This window comes from Pseudoliparis swirei, chromosome 19 (assembly GCF_029220125.1).
Source record: "Pseudoliparis swirei isolate HS2019 ecotype Mariana Trench chromosome 19, NWPU_hadal_v1, whole genome shotgun sequence".
Lineage (NCBI taxonomy): Eukaryota > Metazoa > Chordata > Actinopteri > Perciformes > Liparidae > Pseudoliparis > Pseudoliparis swirei.
The window spans coordinates 6,538,564-6,555,560 of NC_079406.1; the positions used below are offsets into that span (position 1 = coordinate 6,538,564).

Below are 16,997 nucleotides of genomic sequence, written 5' to 3' on the forward strand. Positions count from 1 at the left end.
TAGTCCCAGATTGCAGTCTACATTTAGTTAACGTTATAGATCTCTTTATTGCAACCACTGCATGACATGATGCCACGTGATCAGCACATCTGGGACAGGGTTGTCATCTGGTCCGCACGCCTGCAGGGTCCAGGGTACTTAATCGAAAGTTGCTGAGTAGCTTGTAGTAATATTTAACCTGGAGTGACCTGAGCTGGGCCCAATGCTTTGTACTTTAATTAAGCAATAAGGTACGAGAGGCAGTACTGTATCGTCAATAATGTCCTGTTCAAGAAAAAGTACATGAACCCTCTGTAAAACTTCTTCAGGACACACGCACGATTCGTGAATGATCACTCGCATGCAAATAAAACACTCAATCATCACTCACTGTGTGATGATGTACTGATTTCTTATATGTCCTTTTTAATAATAGCAAAACATCCAATAACAGTACAAACAAATTAAGACTGGTTCAAACTAATTAAGACTGGTTCAAATTTCAGGAATCTAAAACCGTAGTGGAAAAGAAAATGTCGTGGTCAATCTTTTGACATGTTTCTTTTGCTTTAATTGTTTTCACATTTGAAAAGGATTTTTCATTACATCTGCTCAGTTTGTCCACCAAGTCGTCCTGATTAAATTTTAGAATATTTTCAATCTTCCTTGGAATGAGGATCAGTGGAAGAACACACCGTGAGATGAATGAAATCGAAAGCTTAGGCTCAAAAAGACATCAACTGTAATACAAACAATAACAAGGATGAATTAATATAATTATTTGTAAACACAAAATTCATAAATAACACATTTCATGTGTGCACTATTTGTTTTGGTTTTTTACAGTTCAGCCTGCAGACTGCATGAATTAATATAATTATTTTCAAACACAAAATTCATAAATAACACATTTCATGTGTGCACTATTTGTTTTGTTTTTTTACAGTTCAGCCTGCAGACTGCATGAATTAATATAATTATTTTCAAACACAAAATTCATAAATAACACATTTCATGTGTGCACTATTTGTTTTTTGTTTTTTTACAGTTCAGCCTGCAGACTGCAGGATAAACTAGTGCAGCTGTAAAATCTAGAAAAATATCTTGGGAATCATCAGAAGTTCGACCATCACACAGACAAAACAAATGTTACTTTGTTTAGCTGATCATTTACGGTGGAATGATAAATATTGTAGTAGTATATAGTATTCTGGAGGCAACACAGAACCTTCATCGCCTCCATGCAAACAACTTTAAAATATACAAATTAAACAGTGAGGGAATACATTTGAATGCACTTCAACTATTTAAAAGCCTGCTGTCCTGCTGCAGATCAGTCCATTTTGTTACTCTGCCGCTTGAAGCAAAGATCCGCTCTGTTCCTGTGTAACCTTCCATAAATAACATGCTTTATTCTTCCCGGGGCAAGCAATTCAAACATAATCAACTCAGTGAATGTTTGAAAGTGGACAGAATGTCCTTGGACACTTTTATATTGGAATACTGAAAGACTTGTAAAGCCTGATAGGCACCAATGTTACCAGAGTAACTTTCATTTAGTTTTCAAGTCCCTTGATCTTCAAGAAGCACCTTGTGACAAGTATACCATCTATGAGAACTGATGTATTTCCATCTCTCTGCCAGGTTTTTGTTTCTTCCTTTACTCCCCTTGCTTCTCACAGATTTGTAATCCATTGGTCTCGCCGTTGCTTTTCTGAGTTCACGTCCATCACTTTTTTTTTTTGATAGAAAAGAGAAATGCTTTACAATGTCGACGGTCACGGGGTCAGCGTTGTGCGTGTGTGGCGGGCGGGGGGGCAGAAGGAGCAGTGAATCCCCCCTGTCAGGTCAGCGATGGCTCCCTCTCTGACGAGGCTCCGCAGGAGCTCAGTCTCTCGATCCACATTGTGCGTCGTCTGCTTCAGCATGGCGTCCATGGGTAGCTGGTCATAGTAGTGCAGTGGCGCCCCGTGCTGGGAGAGGTTGTAGCCAAAGCCTGCCAGGCTGACCTCGTCACACAGCAGACTGGCGAGGTTCAGTGCCGAGACCCCAATGGTAGGCACATTCTGGAGAGAAGGATGTTATTATGGGGGGGAAACAGTATCGTCAGCATTTCTTTGTTAACTTCAAGTTGACTTTTCGTTTTTTATATAAAAAGTAAACTTTTCAAACGACATAGACCAGGGGTGCTCAATACGTCGATCGCGATCTACCAGTCGATCGTGGCGTAGATCGCATGACTTTAAAAATAATTGGCCCGCCCCCTGTAATTTTCTCTAGAGCACGTCTTAGTTCTTTTATTAAACTAAACATCCGTCTGTTGTTGATCGTATCTACACAACAGCATGTCATTTCTGTCTCTACGCGTCGCGTTAACACTTCTCGGCTCTCCGTCTCGCACGTCGCAGAGTGCGCGCATCGGGACGGAGCCAAAAAAAAGTCACTTGCACCCCCCCTTTTATAAGTTGCTCGCACGCTGAAAAAGTCTGAGCACCCCCTAGAAAAGACCTCAACAGTAAATGTAGGATAATGTAGAAATTCAGGTTTGCTTAGTAAGAATATGCAAGTCATGCCCCTCTGAACATGCTTCATGCGAAATGGCACATATTCTGTTCCACTGAACTGAAATGGATAGTTTTGATTGTTTTGGAGGCGGTGTCTTCCGAGGTACTTATCCACAGTGCCTCTGGTATTGTAATGCATGGCACGCGCCACCAGAGGTCGCTCTCTATTCTGCAACGTGCAGCGACAATACAGCTTGCATTGTGTCGGCTGCATGTGATGACAGAGCGATTTAATCCCCCAGTGCGGGAAGAGTGTATTACCTGGTCGCTCCACCACAGGCGGGGTCTGGGTGGAGGGTATTTCAGCAGGTCCAATGCGGCCTCTCTGATGACTTGTGGATTTAGAAGTCTGAACCTGTCGGTCTCGAGAGCGAGTCGATCCGGAACCTTCTGCCAGAAGAAGAGCCAGTCCCAGAGCGGCTGCAACACAGAGCGCAGATGTTCAGACTGTGCACGCTTTTTCTTTTAATATAAATTACTACATCTCAAGATCGCTGGTCAGTTTTTGATCACACGAGTACTATATTCTGTGATGTGGACAAGAAGAAAACACAGAGGAAGAACAGGCCAACATGAAAGAGGAGTGATTGCAAACTCAGAAGTTAAATGCGTCCACGTTTAGCAGTTTAAAAAAATGTATATTATGCCTGGACAGACACATTTATTTGATTTCAGTGACTTTTTGCTGAACTTTAATCTTTTGAAAGTTTGCCCATTTCAGTTAAAGGGTACTGGTATCCAAATGATAGATTGTGATCATTCTGTATTTTTCTTACTGTTTTTTAAACTTTTTAAACTTGTATTACTGCTCCTACTGTGCACCGGCTGCTGTAATCCTGCAACTTCCCCACTGAGGGACTAATAAAGGAATATCTAATCTAATCTAATCTATTAGATCATTCTGCATTTATATATATATATATATATATATATATATATATATATATATATACAGGACTGTCTCAGAAAATTAGAATATTGTGATGAAGTTCTTTATTTTCTGTAATGCAATTAAAAAAACAAAAATGTCATGCATTCTGGATTCATTACAAATCAACTGAAATATTGCAAGCCTTTTATTCTGATTTATTGCTGATTATGGTTTACAGCTTAAGAAAACTCAAATATCCTATCTCTAAATATTAGAATATCATGAAAAAGTATACTAGTAGGGTATTAAACAAATCACTTGAATTGTCTAATTAACTCGAAACACCTGCAAGGGTTTCCTGAGCCTTGACAAACACTCAGCTGTTATAAATCTTTTTTTTTACTTGGTCTGAGGAAATATTAAAATTTTATGAGATAGGATTTTAGAGTTTTCTTAAGCTGTAAGCCATAATCAGCAATATTAAAAGAATAAAAGGCTTGCAATATTTCAGTTGATTTGTAATGAATCCAGAATGCATGACATTTTTGTTTTTTTAATTGCATTACAGAAAATAAAGAACTTTATCACAATATTCTAATTTTCTGAGACAGTCCTGTATATATATATATATATATATATATATATATATATATATGATCTGGCTTGATATCTGATTAAGGAAAACCATGTGATTTCTGAACATTTAATTAATGACATTTGTTGCTGTTGATCTTTCTGTATTGTATTGTGGTACCTTTAAATGTGAGCCGAACTTTCCACAGGACCCCATGTATGGCCAGACAAATGCTCGCTCTCTAAATATCCAAAACCCAATGAAAATAACACGCCATGATGAATCTAATTCATGAGATTGATTTGTATTTGATCAAAATGACTCAGATTGGTGCTCTTCCTATAAACAAGTATTGTTCCGTTATTCAGGATTTATGTCTGAATAAACTGTATCCCTCATGTTAGATTTTCTAATAAAGACAATACACACACAGACAGACCCCCCCCCCCCCCCAATCATACACAGACACACCCACAGAAACAGACACAGACACACAAACACACACACCACCACAACTCACCACCGAGAGCTTGTTGATCATTGCAGAGATCCAACTGATGTCCACACTTTTATAAACCACAGCTACAAACAGAGTGTGCGGGTCCGTGTCGATCCAGTGCTGGGGTGTGCCCTCTGGGTAACTCATCCTGATGCTGGTTCGATTCCCGACGTCAACGCTGAACTCTCCCAGAGGACCACTGTTCAACCTGAAGGAGGGTCATTGATTTTTAAATGTAAATTGCTGAGTCCCTACACGTATCATACACAGTGGGGAGTGTCTGTGATGACATCGGTCACCAGAACGTGTGGCACAACAGTCAAACTGAAATGCAAAAATGGGATTATCTCAATCAGGCTCGAGTTTCTAACCTGATAACCATGTCAAACCGGTTAATGAGTCGGCCCAGCTCCAGACCTCGGAGAATTCCTCCATTTCCCATGACTAAACAGCGCCGACATTTATCTGATGTCTTCTGCTCCTGGGGCGCTGAGTCGGAGTCCGGCAGCTTGAAGGAGAAAGAGAGAATCACAGGGAGAACCATTAGGGATGGGCTCTAAAAAAAATATATATATATATAGATAGATATATACTTTATTAATCCCCAAGGGGAAATTTGTCGTAGCAGTAGCAGCACCAATAAACCAAACACACATGAATAAAAAATTAAAAATAAAATATAAAAAAACAGGGATGAAAGATATAGAAGCATACAAAGCAAAATATAAAATAAAATATATATGTATATATACAACATATATGCATACACAATACTAATGACAATTAAACTAAATTTAAAAACACCAAATATAGACAGTGTGCAAAATGCAAAGTGTGTGTATGTGTGTAGTGCAAATGAAATGTGTGTGTATGTGTGTAGTGTAAATAAATGAAATGTGTGAAGTGCAGATCAACATAGTGTGTATATGAAGTTATTATTGTAGTTATTGCACTATGATCTGGCAAGAGGTGATCTGTGCAAGAGGTGATATATATGTATATTCTGAATTTACAGGAACATAAATATGCAACTTTGGTTTGTTTTATTTCTCAATTAAGAATTCAGGTGTGAATTGAATAATTACAAGTAATACATGTTTGGGTGCAACCTCCGGTCCTTCTTAACATGTGCATTCTCTCTACTGACAAGCAGGGGGCGACTTTTCTGGTTGTATTGATGAAAAAATGACTACCACTCTCTTGATTTATTCCCTCAGTAAATATTGTAAACATAAGTTTATGGTCCCATTCTCTAGTTCCAAGTCTTCTACAGCGTGATGTTCATTGAGTAACGTATGGTCCATTTAGGGTCAAATAGAAAACAAGAAGCATGTTTCGTTTTTTAAAAAAGTTCTAAAAAAATCTAAACAACAGGAGGCCTAAAAGAAGTGTATTTCACTTCCTGTACAAAAGCTGTGCTCTATAAAACCAACACACTCTGACGCATGCCTACGGACAGTTTGGAGAATTTGGACTATCGGGAACGCAGATAGTGAAAGGGGAAATTAAGCACTCTCATAAGATTAATACCACTTCTTATAAAATGTTGGTTAAGTTTAACTCCATCATGAACATGCAAACCAGCACGTGCGCCTGTAATGAGCCATCACCATTCAACTGCAAGAGTATTTTTTTCCCCACGGCCCTCTTTACTGTAAACAATAACATAGAAATACATATTTATTTTGTAAATAGGGACGATGCACAAAGATTAAAATGAAGGTCGTTCACAAGTGGAACAAAAATTAACCGGTTATTTGGAAAAAGCCTGCAGGGCGAGAGAAAAAAACACTCTTTGCAGAGATAATATGTATTTATTTAACAGTTACAGATTTTCGGAAAATGTGGTTGAGGTGTTTCCTTTGAATGGAAGCTGTGTGTTCAAACACACACCCACACACACACACACACACACACGCACACACAGCCAGCGCGATGCAAGTCTATGCAAAAGCGTCCGTTTAATCGGATATCTCACTCCCGTTGGACTTTAAACTGAGCCTCCATTGACAATAGAACCGAGTGAAAGTTTTTAAGAGAACCCGTAAAACCCCCCACGAGCAGCACTTTAACCGTCAATCAATTAAAAACTCAGATTAGAACAGGTGCAAGTCCACAGGAGTTATATCACCTGACTCAGCAGGTCCTCTACTTTGGCCCCAAGGCCTCTGAAGCCAAACGGTGGCGAGTACCGGAAGAGGTCATCGCGAAGCGGAACATCCTTCCACAGAAAGGGCTGGGTCACGTGACTGGAAGCGGGGAGTCGAGCCAACAAGCTCCGCCTGGTGCTGCCGGGACGACACGGACCCTCCAGGACTCGGCGTACGTGCTCGTGTATCTGCTGCAAGTTGAAATGGAAGGTTATGGAAAACTTCAAATTCACCGTTCATAAGTACTGCGAGGCAAAACGGGTGGTTCCAATGTAAACGCTGGTAACGAGGGTTTTATTACCTTCGCATTGAAAATGCGGAAGGTTATGTTTTGATCGCTGTGTATTTATTTATTTATTTATTTGTATGCGTGTTATTCGCAAAACTCAAAAAGTATTGAACCGAATCGCATGAAATTTGGTGGGATGATTGGTTATTATCCGGGGACCAGTTGATTAGATTTTGGGATCGATCGGGTCAAAGTTCAAGGTCATGAACAGGTCAAAATCTTCTTGAATCGCATGAAATTTGGTGGGATGATTGGTTATTATCCGGGGACCATTTGATTAGATTTTGGGATCAATCGGGTCAACGGTCAAGGTCAAGGTCATGGAAAGGTCAACATCTTTTTTTTTACCATAGCACGATACCTTTTTGTCCAATTGGCATGCAACTAATGCCAACATGTTCATAATTCAATGCCCAATCTTGTGATATGCGAAGGTATGCGCTCTACCGAGTGCCCGTTCTAGTTTATTTATTTGTATGCGTGTTACTCGCATAACTCAAAAAGTATTAAACCGAATCGCATGAAATTTGGTGGGATATTATCCGGGGACCATTTGATTAGATTTTGGGATCGATCGGGTCAAAAGTCAAGGTCATGAAAAGGTCAAAATCTTCTTGAATCGCATGCAATTTGGTGGGATGATTGGTTATTATCCGAGGACCATTTTTTGGGATCTATTGGGTCAAAGGTCAAGGTCATGAAAAGGTCAACCTCTTCTTTTTACCATAGCACGGTCAATTTGTATCCAATTGGCATGCAACTAATGCCAAAATGTTCATAATTCAATGCCATGAATCTTATTATATGCGAAGGTATGCGCTCTACGGAGTGCCCGTTCTAGTTTGGTTAGGAAAGAACGCTCGCGGTGCATCGTGAAGGTGAGCAGGTGAGCCCATTGGTGGGATCTCAGTTATGTTCTCTCTGCAATCGAGGTAGCGAGGCTGCTGGCGAGAGGCGGTTTCAGGGCAGACCCTAGTGAGGCTGTTCGGGTCCGCACTAGAGATCACTCACGACATCCCCGACTGTAGAGCTGTAGTGGATTTTATGAATAGTTGCACGTGTAAAAAAAGAAAAGAAGGAAGTCTTATGTTTTAAATGAATACATGCAGAAAGATATTATAAATAGGGATTTATTATGGAGGATATGAAGATGAATGTCTTGTGAATTTATTGTAGCGCATAAGAGGAAGACATTGTTTTATTGTTGTAGCTGTGTGTGTGATGACAACGGTAATAATCTGTGTGATGCATGAGAATGAATGAGATGCTGTTGTTAAGCGATGACGGGTTCAAATGGATGCCGGTTGAAACCTGAGATGTTCTGAAGGAACTTCCACTCCTTGACTGGAGGTGTGGCGTTTCGACCCCGCCATTTTGAATAATTATCTGAGCGAAACAGATTGGATCAGCGAGGGGTACTAACCTTTATGTGTGAACTCTGTGCATGCTACTAATAGCTGGATTTCGAGGCGGACAGACAGGACCCTCTCCTGAGCTCCTGCTTTGAGAGGAGAGGAGAGATCGGTGGCCTTCGCCTCGGTCCAACTCCACGATCGTTGAGCGTTAATTGTTAATCATCTTTGCCAATAAATATTGTTAAACTTTAAACCATTGGATCCGGATTTTTCTTGCAGCCATGAAACCCGAGGTCTGGAACTAGTTATTTTACGACCTATGTGCATGGCTTACGACGTAGACGTCGGTATCTACGTAGCTTACGCTGCGTATAGACAGTGCCCTCGCTTGCTGCCAAGCATGACCCCCGGGAAGAGAACCACCTCCAAATGTGGTTTGGATCTGATTTCTGAAATCAATTAGGATCCAACCTGGATGCCAAAAACAAAACTTTCGGGCTGGCTGTTTAAAAAACACCAAAATGTGAAGGCGCCCTAAAGAGTGCCTAGCAGCTGATGTTTCAAAGCAAAGGTCAAGCTTACCTTCCACTTCTTAATACTTTCAGTACACAGCAAACGTGAAAGCCCCCCCGAGACACTCGACCCGACCTCTCACCTTTTTATGTGATTTCTTGACGTGCCAGTCCAGAGGCTTTCTTGTCCCCGTCCATGGGAGAGAGACCATCCACAGTAACCCGAAAGCCACAACCACTACCAACACACACCTGCGCGCACACACACACACACACACACAATTCATCGTTATTAATAAGGGGACTTATAAGTTAGTGTTAGGACTTATAATAACACTGACTAGTCGCTCCAAAATAACTAGAAACGTGCGAGTTATTTTGAATAATTGATTGTGACAAAAACAATGGCGAGTTATTTAAACATTTCTGAAGTCGCCATTCAAAACATATTTATTTGTTTACATATAATAATAGAAATGTCTTTTTTTTCTCCTGGCAAAATTAATCAATTAGACCTATAAGAGTATCGATAAAGAACCAGGCCAATAAGCAGCATCAGTACTAGCATCGTTAAAAACCGGATCGACGCCCGTCACGAGTCCCGAGAGCCGACTCAGACGCTGCAGGAGAACAGCTGACACTGTGGTAAATTTGCCATATGCGCAAAAGCCACATGTAAAGCATTTGGAGGTCACCAGTTGTGCGTGCGACCTTCTTTTTACGTTGGAACAAGATCATCCTGCCCATATTTGGGGTTTTGTCACCCTTTTTTTTTTCCTTAAAGAGTATCTTATCGCAGTCGAGAACTTGGATTTGTGTCATCGGATACACAAAAGGTCATATTATTAGGATGTAGGACATGAAGGATATGTTTTTGGAACAGTTATTGTATCTGAATGTAAAGAATCCACCGCTGCTCATTTAGGATTATGCTTTTGTTAAAATATCTTAATTTTCCAAACCTGTGATGAGAAATATGATTGTTTGCAATGAAATCAAGATACATATATTATATATATATATATATATATATATATATATATATAAATATATATACCGTAATATAGTGACTGTGGAAGTGTGGCGCTGCAATCCTCGCAGTATGAGGGCTTATACGCCACTTAACCCTCCTGTTACCTTCACATTTACTAACATATTTTACCCTCGGGGTCAATTTGACCCCAGCAATTAAAACCTCCAGGAAATTATTAGTATTAATATTGTTTCCCAAGTTTAAGTGTGAGGCACTTTATGTTTGTTTGTTGACTACCGAAATAGCCCTTGAAATATATAAAAAAGTTGATATTTCTTATATGTTTGACACAGTGAAAAACAGCCTGGGGTCAAATTGACCCCAAAGAACACCGACATTAAACATTGAATGGGGTCAAATTGACTCTAAAGGTAACAGGAGGGTAAAGACAGGTGATCCCATTGAGTCTCATCCTCAAGAAAAACACACTGGCAATAATGAAGACTATGGTGATATACCTGCTGAACAACCCAACCCTTTTAATCCCTAAACCAAGGCAAATCACACGCAGGGCTATTGTGTCAAGATCTGTTTCCTAGAGACACATGTAAACAAAAAGGGGAGAGAAGAGAGGAGGGAGGAGCAGGTCAACGATATGTGCAGCGATGAGGTGCCGTCACACCCTGACATAATGAGACGGCCCATTCCAGTGGGGACCCCCCCCCCCTCTCGCAACAACAACACTGCAAGCGTTAACTGATGCATACTGTGGGCCTGATGTTTTTGCAGAGAGGATTTTGCTGCAGACGCTTTTCTTCTGCAAAGAGAGATCATAAAAAATAACGATGTAGCGGCAAGATTGCACGAGTTCGACACGCACTATATGAAAAGAGGAGTGTGTGTCCGTCATGGACAAAAGTAACTGAAGACATGAGGAGGAAAATATAGCCACGAGTAAAGCCTTCCAGACCACGACAACGTGCGCGATGTTGTTATTACAGAAGGCAAACCTTGGAATCTTAAGATAACCTGAAGATATGGTGGCTGCCAACCAGTCACTCATATACGAGAGCTGGATGACAGTCAGACCCCCCCCCCCCCCTCCATCCCACTATGGTGCTTCCACCCCCCCCCCCCTCCATCCCGCTATGGTGCTTCCAGCCTTTCCTGCTTCCCAGAGCATCCCTTTTTTTTGTTATAAAGCCTGAAAAAGGAGAAAGGATTGTGACTGAATCTTTATTCCCGTAGAGAAAATTCAAGCAGCCCTGTTTTAGTGGAAAGCATTCTAGCTCCACCTCCTCTTGCAGTAAAAAAAAAAGAAAAAAGTATTGGTCCACATTCACATACACATTATGTATTTATCTGCGCAGCATACACATTAAGTATTTATATAGTTGACCTGCTCCTCCCTCCTCTCTTCTCTCCCCTTTTTGTTTTCATGTGTCTCCAGGAAACAGATCTTGACACAATAGCCCAGTGTGTGATTAATGGTGGTTAATCTTGGTCATACATTAACTTTTTGAAAATGTAGTATTGAAACAATGAGAATTACAAAGCATACAATATACCTTAAATGAAACAAATGAGAGACAATAGTTTGATTAAAAGAATAAACATTACTATACATGTTTATTCTTAGAAACACTTATATTAATGTTTATTCTTTTAATCAAACTATTGTGGAAGTTGCATTAAAAGGCAAAACACAATTCCTCAAGTTGAGCACACAAGTGTGTGTCTCGTTTATTCCGTAACACAAAAACGAATGAATACACGATGGCGCTGCCCAGGTACCAAACCCGCATGGGGCTCAACGTCACAACAGCAACACAACACTTAAAGGGAGTGATCCCGGAACAGTCACACTGATGTGTGTGACTCATTACATTAATCACTGTGTAACGAACTACACCAGGAACAAGGGTGAATTATGTTATCACATTCACTACACTATTATCCTTTATGTGCAAATCCATCTGTTTGGACTTGGCGTATGCCGCCTTATAATTTGAGAGTCTTCCTTTCAAAAACATACGAATTATTTTAAACTCGACGATGTGAATATAACAAATTTCCATGACTTTTCCAAAACTTTTGTGATTTTAAGTATTTTCCATGACTTTTCCAGGCCTGGAAATGACCATTTAAAAATTCCATGACTTTTCCAGGTTTTCCATGACCGTACGAACCCTGTGCCAATATGCGGGATGAGACGGCAGGAGAGAAAACAGGACGGCAGATGGCCGATTGTCGTCCGTTTCAAGCCAGACAAACAGGTTTCCATAAAGGGAAGGAATGCATTCTTCTTCTCACCCTTTCAGGGTTGAAAACTGTGCATCATTCCTGAAATGCCATCTTTAACTGCTACACCTGCATCTATGCTGTATATTAAAAGCGCCTCACAAATGTTGTATTCAATTTTCTTTTAGACATAAACAATGTGGCGGTGGATTTGCCGTCACCTTCAAAACCTCCGGAGCTGTGGCAACGTCTACCCAAGCACCACGGTATCACAGAGGACAGCAGCCGTCTTTGTCCTGTGTAAGGTGAGCCTCACCTGTGTGCTGGCCAGCATTTAGAGAGCCTCATGGTGGACTCATCCGCTGTGGACTCTGTGAGGACTCCTCTGGTGTCTGTGATAAGGCGGGATGCTCTGAGGGATCTGGTCCTGGACACATACACACAAGTCATTATCATAATTATACAAGTATATTAGCCACAATAAGGAACGATGCATTCTTGGAAACATTAATTATGAATGTTATTTTGAGATACAAGCTCAGCTTGCAGCTGTTATATGTGCGGCACAACCATTAGGAAGGTATTTGCATCCGTCTCCAAAATAAATATGAAATTAGGCAAATTAAGATACTAACAGGTAAAAAGCAGGTGTTCAAAGTTGCACTGATGAGAAAGTACAGTTTTTTTGTTTATACTTGCAATGACTCCTGTCCACATGATGTTAATGTTATATAACTGAGTTATTACGCATTAACACGCAGCCAGCTCGTTAAGCACATTTAACTGCGTTCACGTCTTGATATCATAATTCATAAACGGTTCGTTTCTTTACGTCCAGCAGTTGTAAAAGTTCTTCTTGCAGGTACCTTGACGTCGGTGCCTCGGTCCCTCGGGTGTGTAGAAGGGGGAACGGGATCGTTACAAAAAGCGAAGGAGCGTAAAAAAAAAAAGTGCAAACAAAAGTATGAAGTAAGTCCAGCAGAGGTGACGATCGCGCGAGCTAAAGACGTAACGTAGGTACAACCAGCCAATCGCGTGACTGCAACGTTAACACGTCAACCCCGAGAAAAGGCGAGTTACGCCAAAGGAGCGTCGCTCCAAAAGACAGCCAGCCGTCCATTTAACAAGAACACGGAGAACGGCACCCGTGTTGTCCGAAGACCGTTACTACCCCCGCCCCCGCCCCGCCCCGCCCGCCCCGCTGTCCGCGGGGTCACCGCAACGCGTTTCGAGATAACAACGGCGCAATAAATGCGCAATGAGCGGGCGTTTAATTGCTTTAACCGTTGCTTGAAATGCCGTAACGCCACTAACGCGACCCGTGGCCGTGAAGGACCGGCCTGCTCGCTCGGAAAGACTTTACCGACCCGCGCCGTTCTGCACCCGGTCCTAATCCCGTCGCGTGTTGACCGGTCTGCTTACCCATGCCGGGGTCCCGCCGCTTCGCCATAACAAACCCCCCTTCGACGTATGTCAGCGATGCATCCCCTGGCTCCTCATCCCGGCGTCACTTCGCAGCCTCCTTTGCAGACCGCGAGCCAATCAGCGAAAGGAACTGTCGCAGTCACTTCCGGTCTTAGGTGTTAAGAGCCCCAGACGTCTCCCCCTTAAACTGTTCACCACCACGTTCACAGAAAAGTTCATATTGAATAAACCAAAGCATAAATAAACACACCAATGAGACAAGTTGTTTCGTACACATGTATACGTTTATTGTTATTAAATATAAAAAGAAACGGCTTGCTTGTCTAATGAATTGTTGCTTCTAGCAATGTGAAGAAATACGTCATTTTATAAAATACAGTGACTGCTCAGTGCCTTCATTTGCTAAACACAGAGCTGTCATTGTTTTACATGTATTCATTCTCAAATGATTGAAAAGTAATAATAAAACAAATATTAGAGGACATTTGGCATGAGGAGACGCGTCACATCCACCACAGTAGTAAGAACGGAGATCAAATGTATTATTCTTGTATATTTGTGAAAGAACGAGGGGGTCGTGGGCTTTAGAGTCAGCAGAACTAGAAGCTGTGGGATCATGTCAGTCCACATGAAGAGTCCTTATTTGCCACATCTATCCAACCGGACTTCTGGACCGCGTCTCCTCCTACTGCAGAGGCTGCTTCAGCTCAAACAGTCCCGTTCCAGCTTTGACTATCTTTCCCACCACGAGGCAAGCTGAAGGGGACTCCAGCTTATCATGTAACCCTGAGAGGGGAGGGGGGAAAACAGCATGAACAAACAAAACAAACAATTGTCCAAGGGACGACCTTGGACAGGCGACCAAAGCGTTTCACTGTCGCTGAAGGAACTGCAGCGACTATCACCACGAATGACTAATCCTGCTAAATCATTTAACTTTAATTTCAACTCGACTACGGTCACTTGAATCTCCCAAAGAATTGAATGCTCCATTTCTATTACGGGAACTGAACAAATGTTGTATAAATGCACACATTATCACAATTAACACCATTGCGAACGTGCCTCTCGGAGATGGCTTTAGTTTCGTCTCTCGGAACTTCCCAAAGTTCAGTAACAGTGGTAACGGAGTACAGTAACCCTCCGCCAAGAAATTTAAATGTAGATGTTCTTTTTTTGTTGCATAATTGCTTGCTCACCCAGCATTAGGGATGGGCATCGAGAACCGGTTCTGTTTTAGAGCCGGTTCCCAGTGAACCGATTGTTTGGGATCGTCAGCCAAATTCTTTAACGGTTCTGCTAACTGCCCTCTGTGGCCTTGCGCATGCGCAAACTTTTTTAGTTTCTTCTTCAGACTGCAGCAAACATGGCAACTAGGCAGAGGCGTTCTAAAGTTTGGCTCTATTTCACACGACAAAAAGTGCTAGTGTGAGGTGAGAGTGTGCTCACCTGTGTGCGCGCATTACGGCTGAGCGCTGCGCGCGCAGACAGCATTTAACGGAGCGGAGCAGCGTGTGCGCTCTGATCGCTCTTTTAATGAAGTATCGATACTAAAACTATGCTAAATCACATCGTTTTTCACGTACGGGTACTTTGTTAGTATCGCTACACCGTGCAGCGTGACAGCAGCAGATGTAGCGGACTAACATTCAAGCTAACCTAACTTCCCAAACGCTGTCGACATCTGAACGCTGATTGGCCGAGACGCGACACGTCCCATCAAAGATGTTTTATTGCGAAGAGCACCACCTCACATTTCCTCCGCGTCTCACTGTAATCTCAACGGCAGCGGGCCAGGTGAACAACATAATAAATCGGAACGCGTCTCTGGTATTGTTCAGGGGGCCGGTCCAAATGTGGAGGCGTTCATTGTGTAAACCAGCTTTCACTATATAAATAATCTCCATTGCCATCCAATTTAGCTGATGACGTTCAGAGTCAGACCGGTTCAGAGGCTGGTAGTCTGTCTGGCTCACAGGCTACAGCACGTCTTGTACACCTCCTCATATCTTTGTGTTCATCCTCCACCCCATCTGAGAGAGTGTTCTCCACGGCTGGAGACACAATAAGTCCTGAGAGATCGCGTATCCTCCCGGAGAAAGCAGACATGCTTATTTTTCTGCACAAAAATTGTTGATGATCCATACAATTGATGGTTGCACACTTGGTATTTGCCACTGCTAGTTTCATTTTTGGCAGCTCAGTTCATATACCCTTTTAAAAAAAGGAAGGAGCACTGTAATTTCTAGGAACATGTTGAAATTAAACAGAATACATTTTATTTAAGTTATGTAAGTTTTATTTTAAGTTCAAGAGGAATATGTATAAATGTTTTTGGTTATTTAAAAAAATTTAAATGTGTATATACATACAGGACTGTCTCAGAAAATTAGAATATTGTGATGAAGTTCTTTATTTTCTGTAATGCAATTAAAAAAACAAAAATGTCATGCATTCTGGATTCATTACAAATCAACTGAAATATTGCAAGCCTTTTATTCTTTTAATATTGCTGATTATGGCTTACAGCTTAAGAAAACTCAAATATCCTATCTCTAAATATTAGAATATCATGAAAAAGTATACTAGTAGGGTATTAAACAAATCACTTGAATTGTCTAATTAACTCGAAACACTTGCAAGGGTTTCCTGAGCCTTGACAAACACTCAGCTGTTATAAATCTTTTTTTTTAACTTGGTCTGAGGAAATATTAAAATTTTATGAGATAGGATTTTAGAGTTTTCTTAAGCTGTAAGCCATAATCAGCAATATTAAAAGAATAAAAGGCTTGCAATATTTCAGTTGATTTGTAATGAATCCAGAATGCATGACATTTGTTTTTTTAATTGCATTACAGAAAATAAAGAACTTTATCACAATATTCTAATTTTCTGAGACAGTCCTGTACTGTATATGGTGTGTGCAGCATTATAGAAAATTATATAAAAGAAAATTAATGTAAATAAACCCGTTTGTGCTCTTTTTTTCACTCCTTGCCCAATAAGAATCGATAAGGAATCAAATCGATAAGCAGGAATCGATAAGGCATCGGAATCGTTAAAATCTTATCAATTCTCATCCCTACCCAGCATGGTTGCCTGTTTGAGGAACTTGTAGCTGGTCTCGAAGGTCATCTGCTGCAGAGGGGAGGGGTTGGACTGGATGGCGTGCCGGTTCAACGGCTTATAGACGCCTTCAAAACACATGTAGTCTGCTACCAGTGACAGATGTCTGGGGTCCACCTCGATACCTGGACATGGACAGAGAGATACAAAACCTGAGTGGTTCTGACAACAGGTCTGCTATCTGGGATTTGACTGTGTGTGTGTGTGTATGTGCACGCGCGTGTGTGTGTGTGTGTGCAGGTCAGTGCGTACCATAGACGGCAAACACATTTTTTATCTCCTTCTCTATGACCTTCAGGCCCACTTCAATCCCATACGTCTTTGCCATGGCGTGGACCTCGTTGGAGTACAGTCTGTTGATGTCCAAGATCTGGAGGGAGAATAAAGACTCAGTGTGATGATCATCACCAAATCACATTTTAAAAAATGAGTGCACCCT

The 16,997-nt window shown here is 41.3% G+C and overlaps 2 protein-coding genes across 3 annotated transcripts in view; both read right to left on the minus strand.

The window, feature by feature from the left end:
* Positions 1-385: 385 nt before the first annotated feature.
* Positions 386-13,512, minus strand: st3gal5 (ST3 beta-galactoside alpha-2,3-sialyltransferase 5). Of its 2 annotated transcripts, none has more exons than XM_056439922.1 (8): positions 13,430-13,512; positions 12,324-12,434; positions 8,937-9,045; positions 6,619-6,828; positions 4,859-4,995; positions 4,509-4,695; positions 2,805-2,963; positions 386-2,045 (listed from the first exon to the last, which is right to left on the minus strand). In XM_056439922.1, exons 2-8 carry the CDS (start codon positions 12,353-12,355, stop codon positions 1,758-1,760), a joined length of 1,122 nt encoding a protein of 373 aa, XP_056295897.1. In that variant the 5' UTR covers positions 12,356-12,434; positions 13,430-13,512; the 3' UTR covers positions 386-1,757. The 2 variants fall into 2 exon arrangements, with proteins under 2 accessions (XP_056295897.1, XP_056295896.1); XM_056439921.1 differs by lacking the exon at positions 13,430-13,512 and adding an exon at positions 12,874-13,145.
* A 182-nt stretch (positions 13,513-13,694) lies between these two features.
* The window catches only part of polr1a (RNA polymerase I subunit A), a 33,581-nt gene continuing 30,278 nt past the window's right edge, over positions 13,695-16,997 (minus strand). The window contains exons 35-37 of the mRNA XM_056439916.1: positions 16,811-16,928; positions 16,519-16,683; positions 13,695-14,218 (exon numbers count right to left, since the gene is read on the minus strand). Coding sequence (XP_056295891.1) covers positions 14,118-14,218; positions 16,519-16,683; positions 16,811-16,928 — 384 coding nt within the window. The 3' untranslated portion in view covers positions 13,695-14,117. The remainder of the gene's footprint in view (positions 14,219-16,518; positions 16,684-16,810; positions 16,929-16,997) is intronic.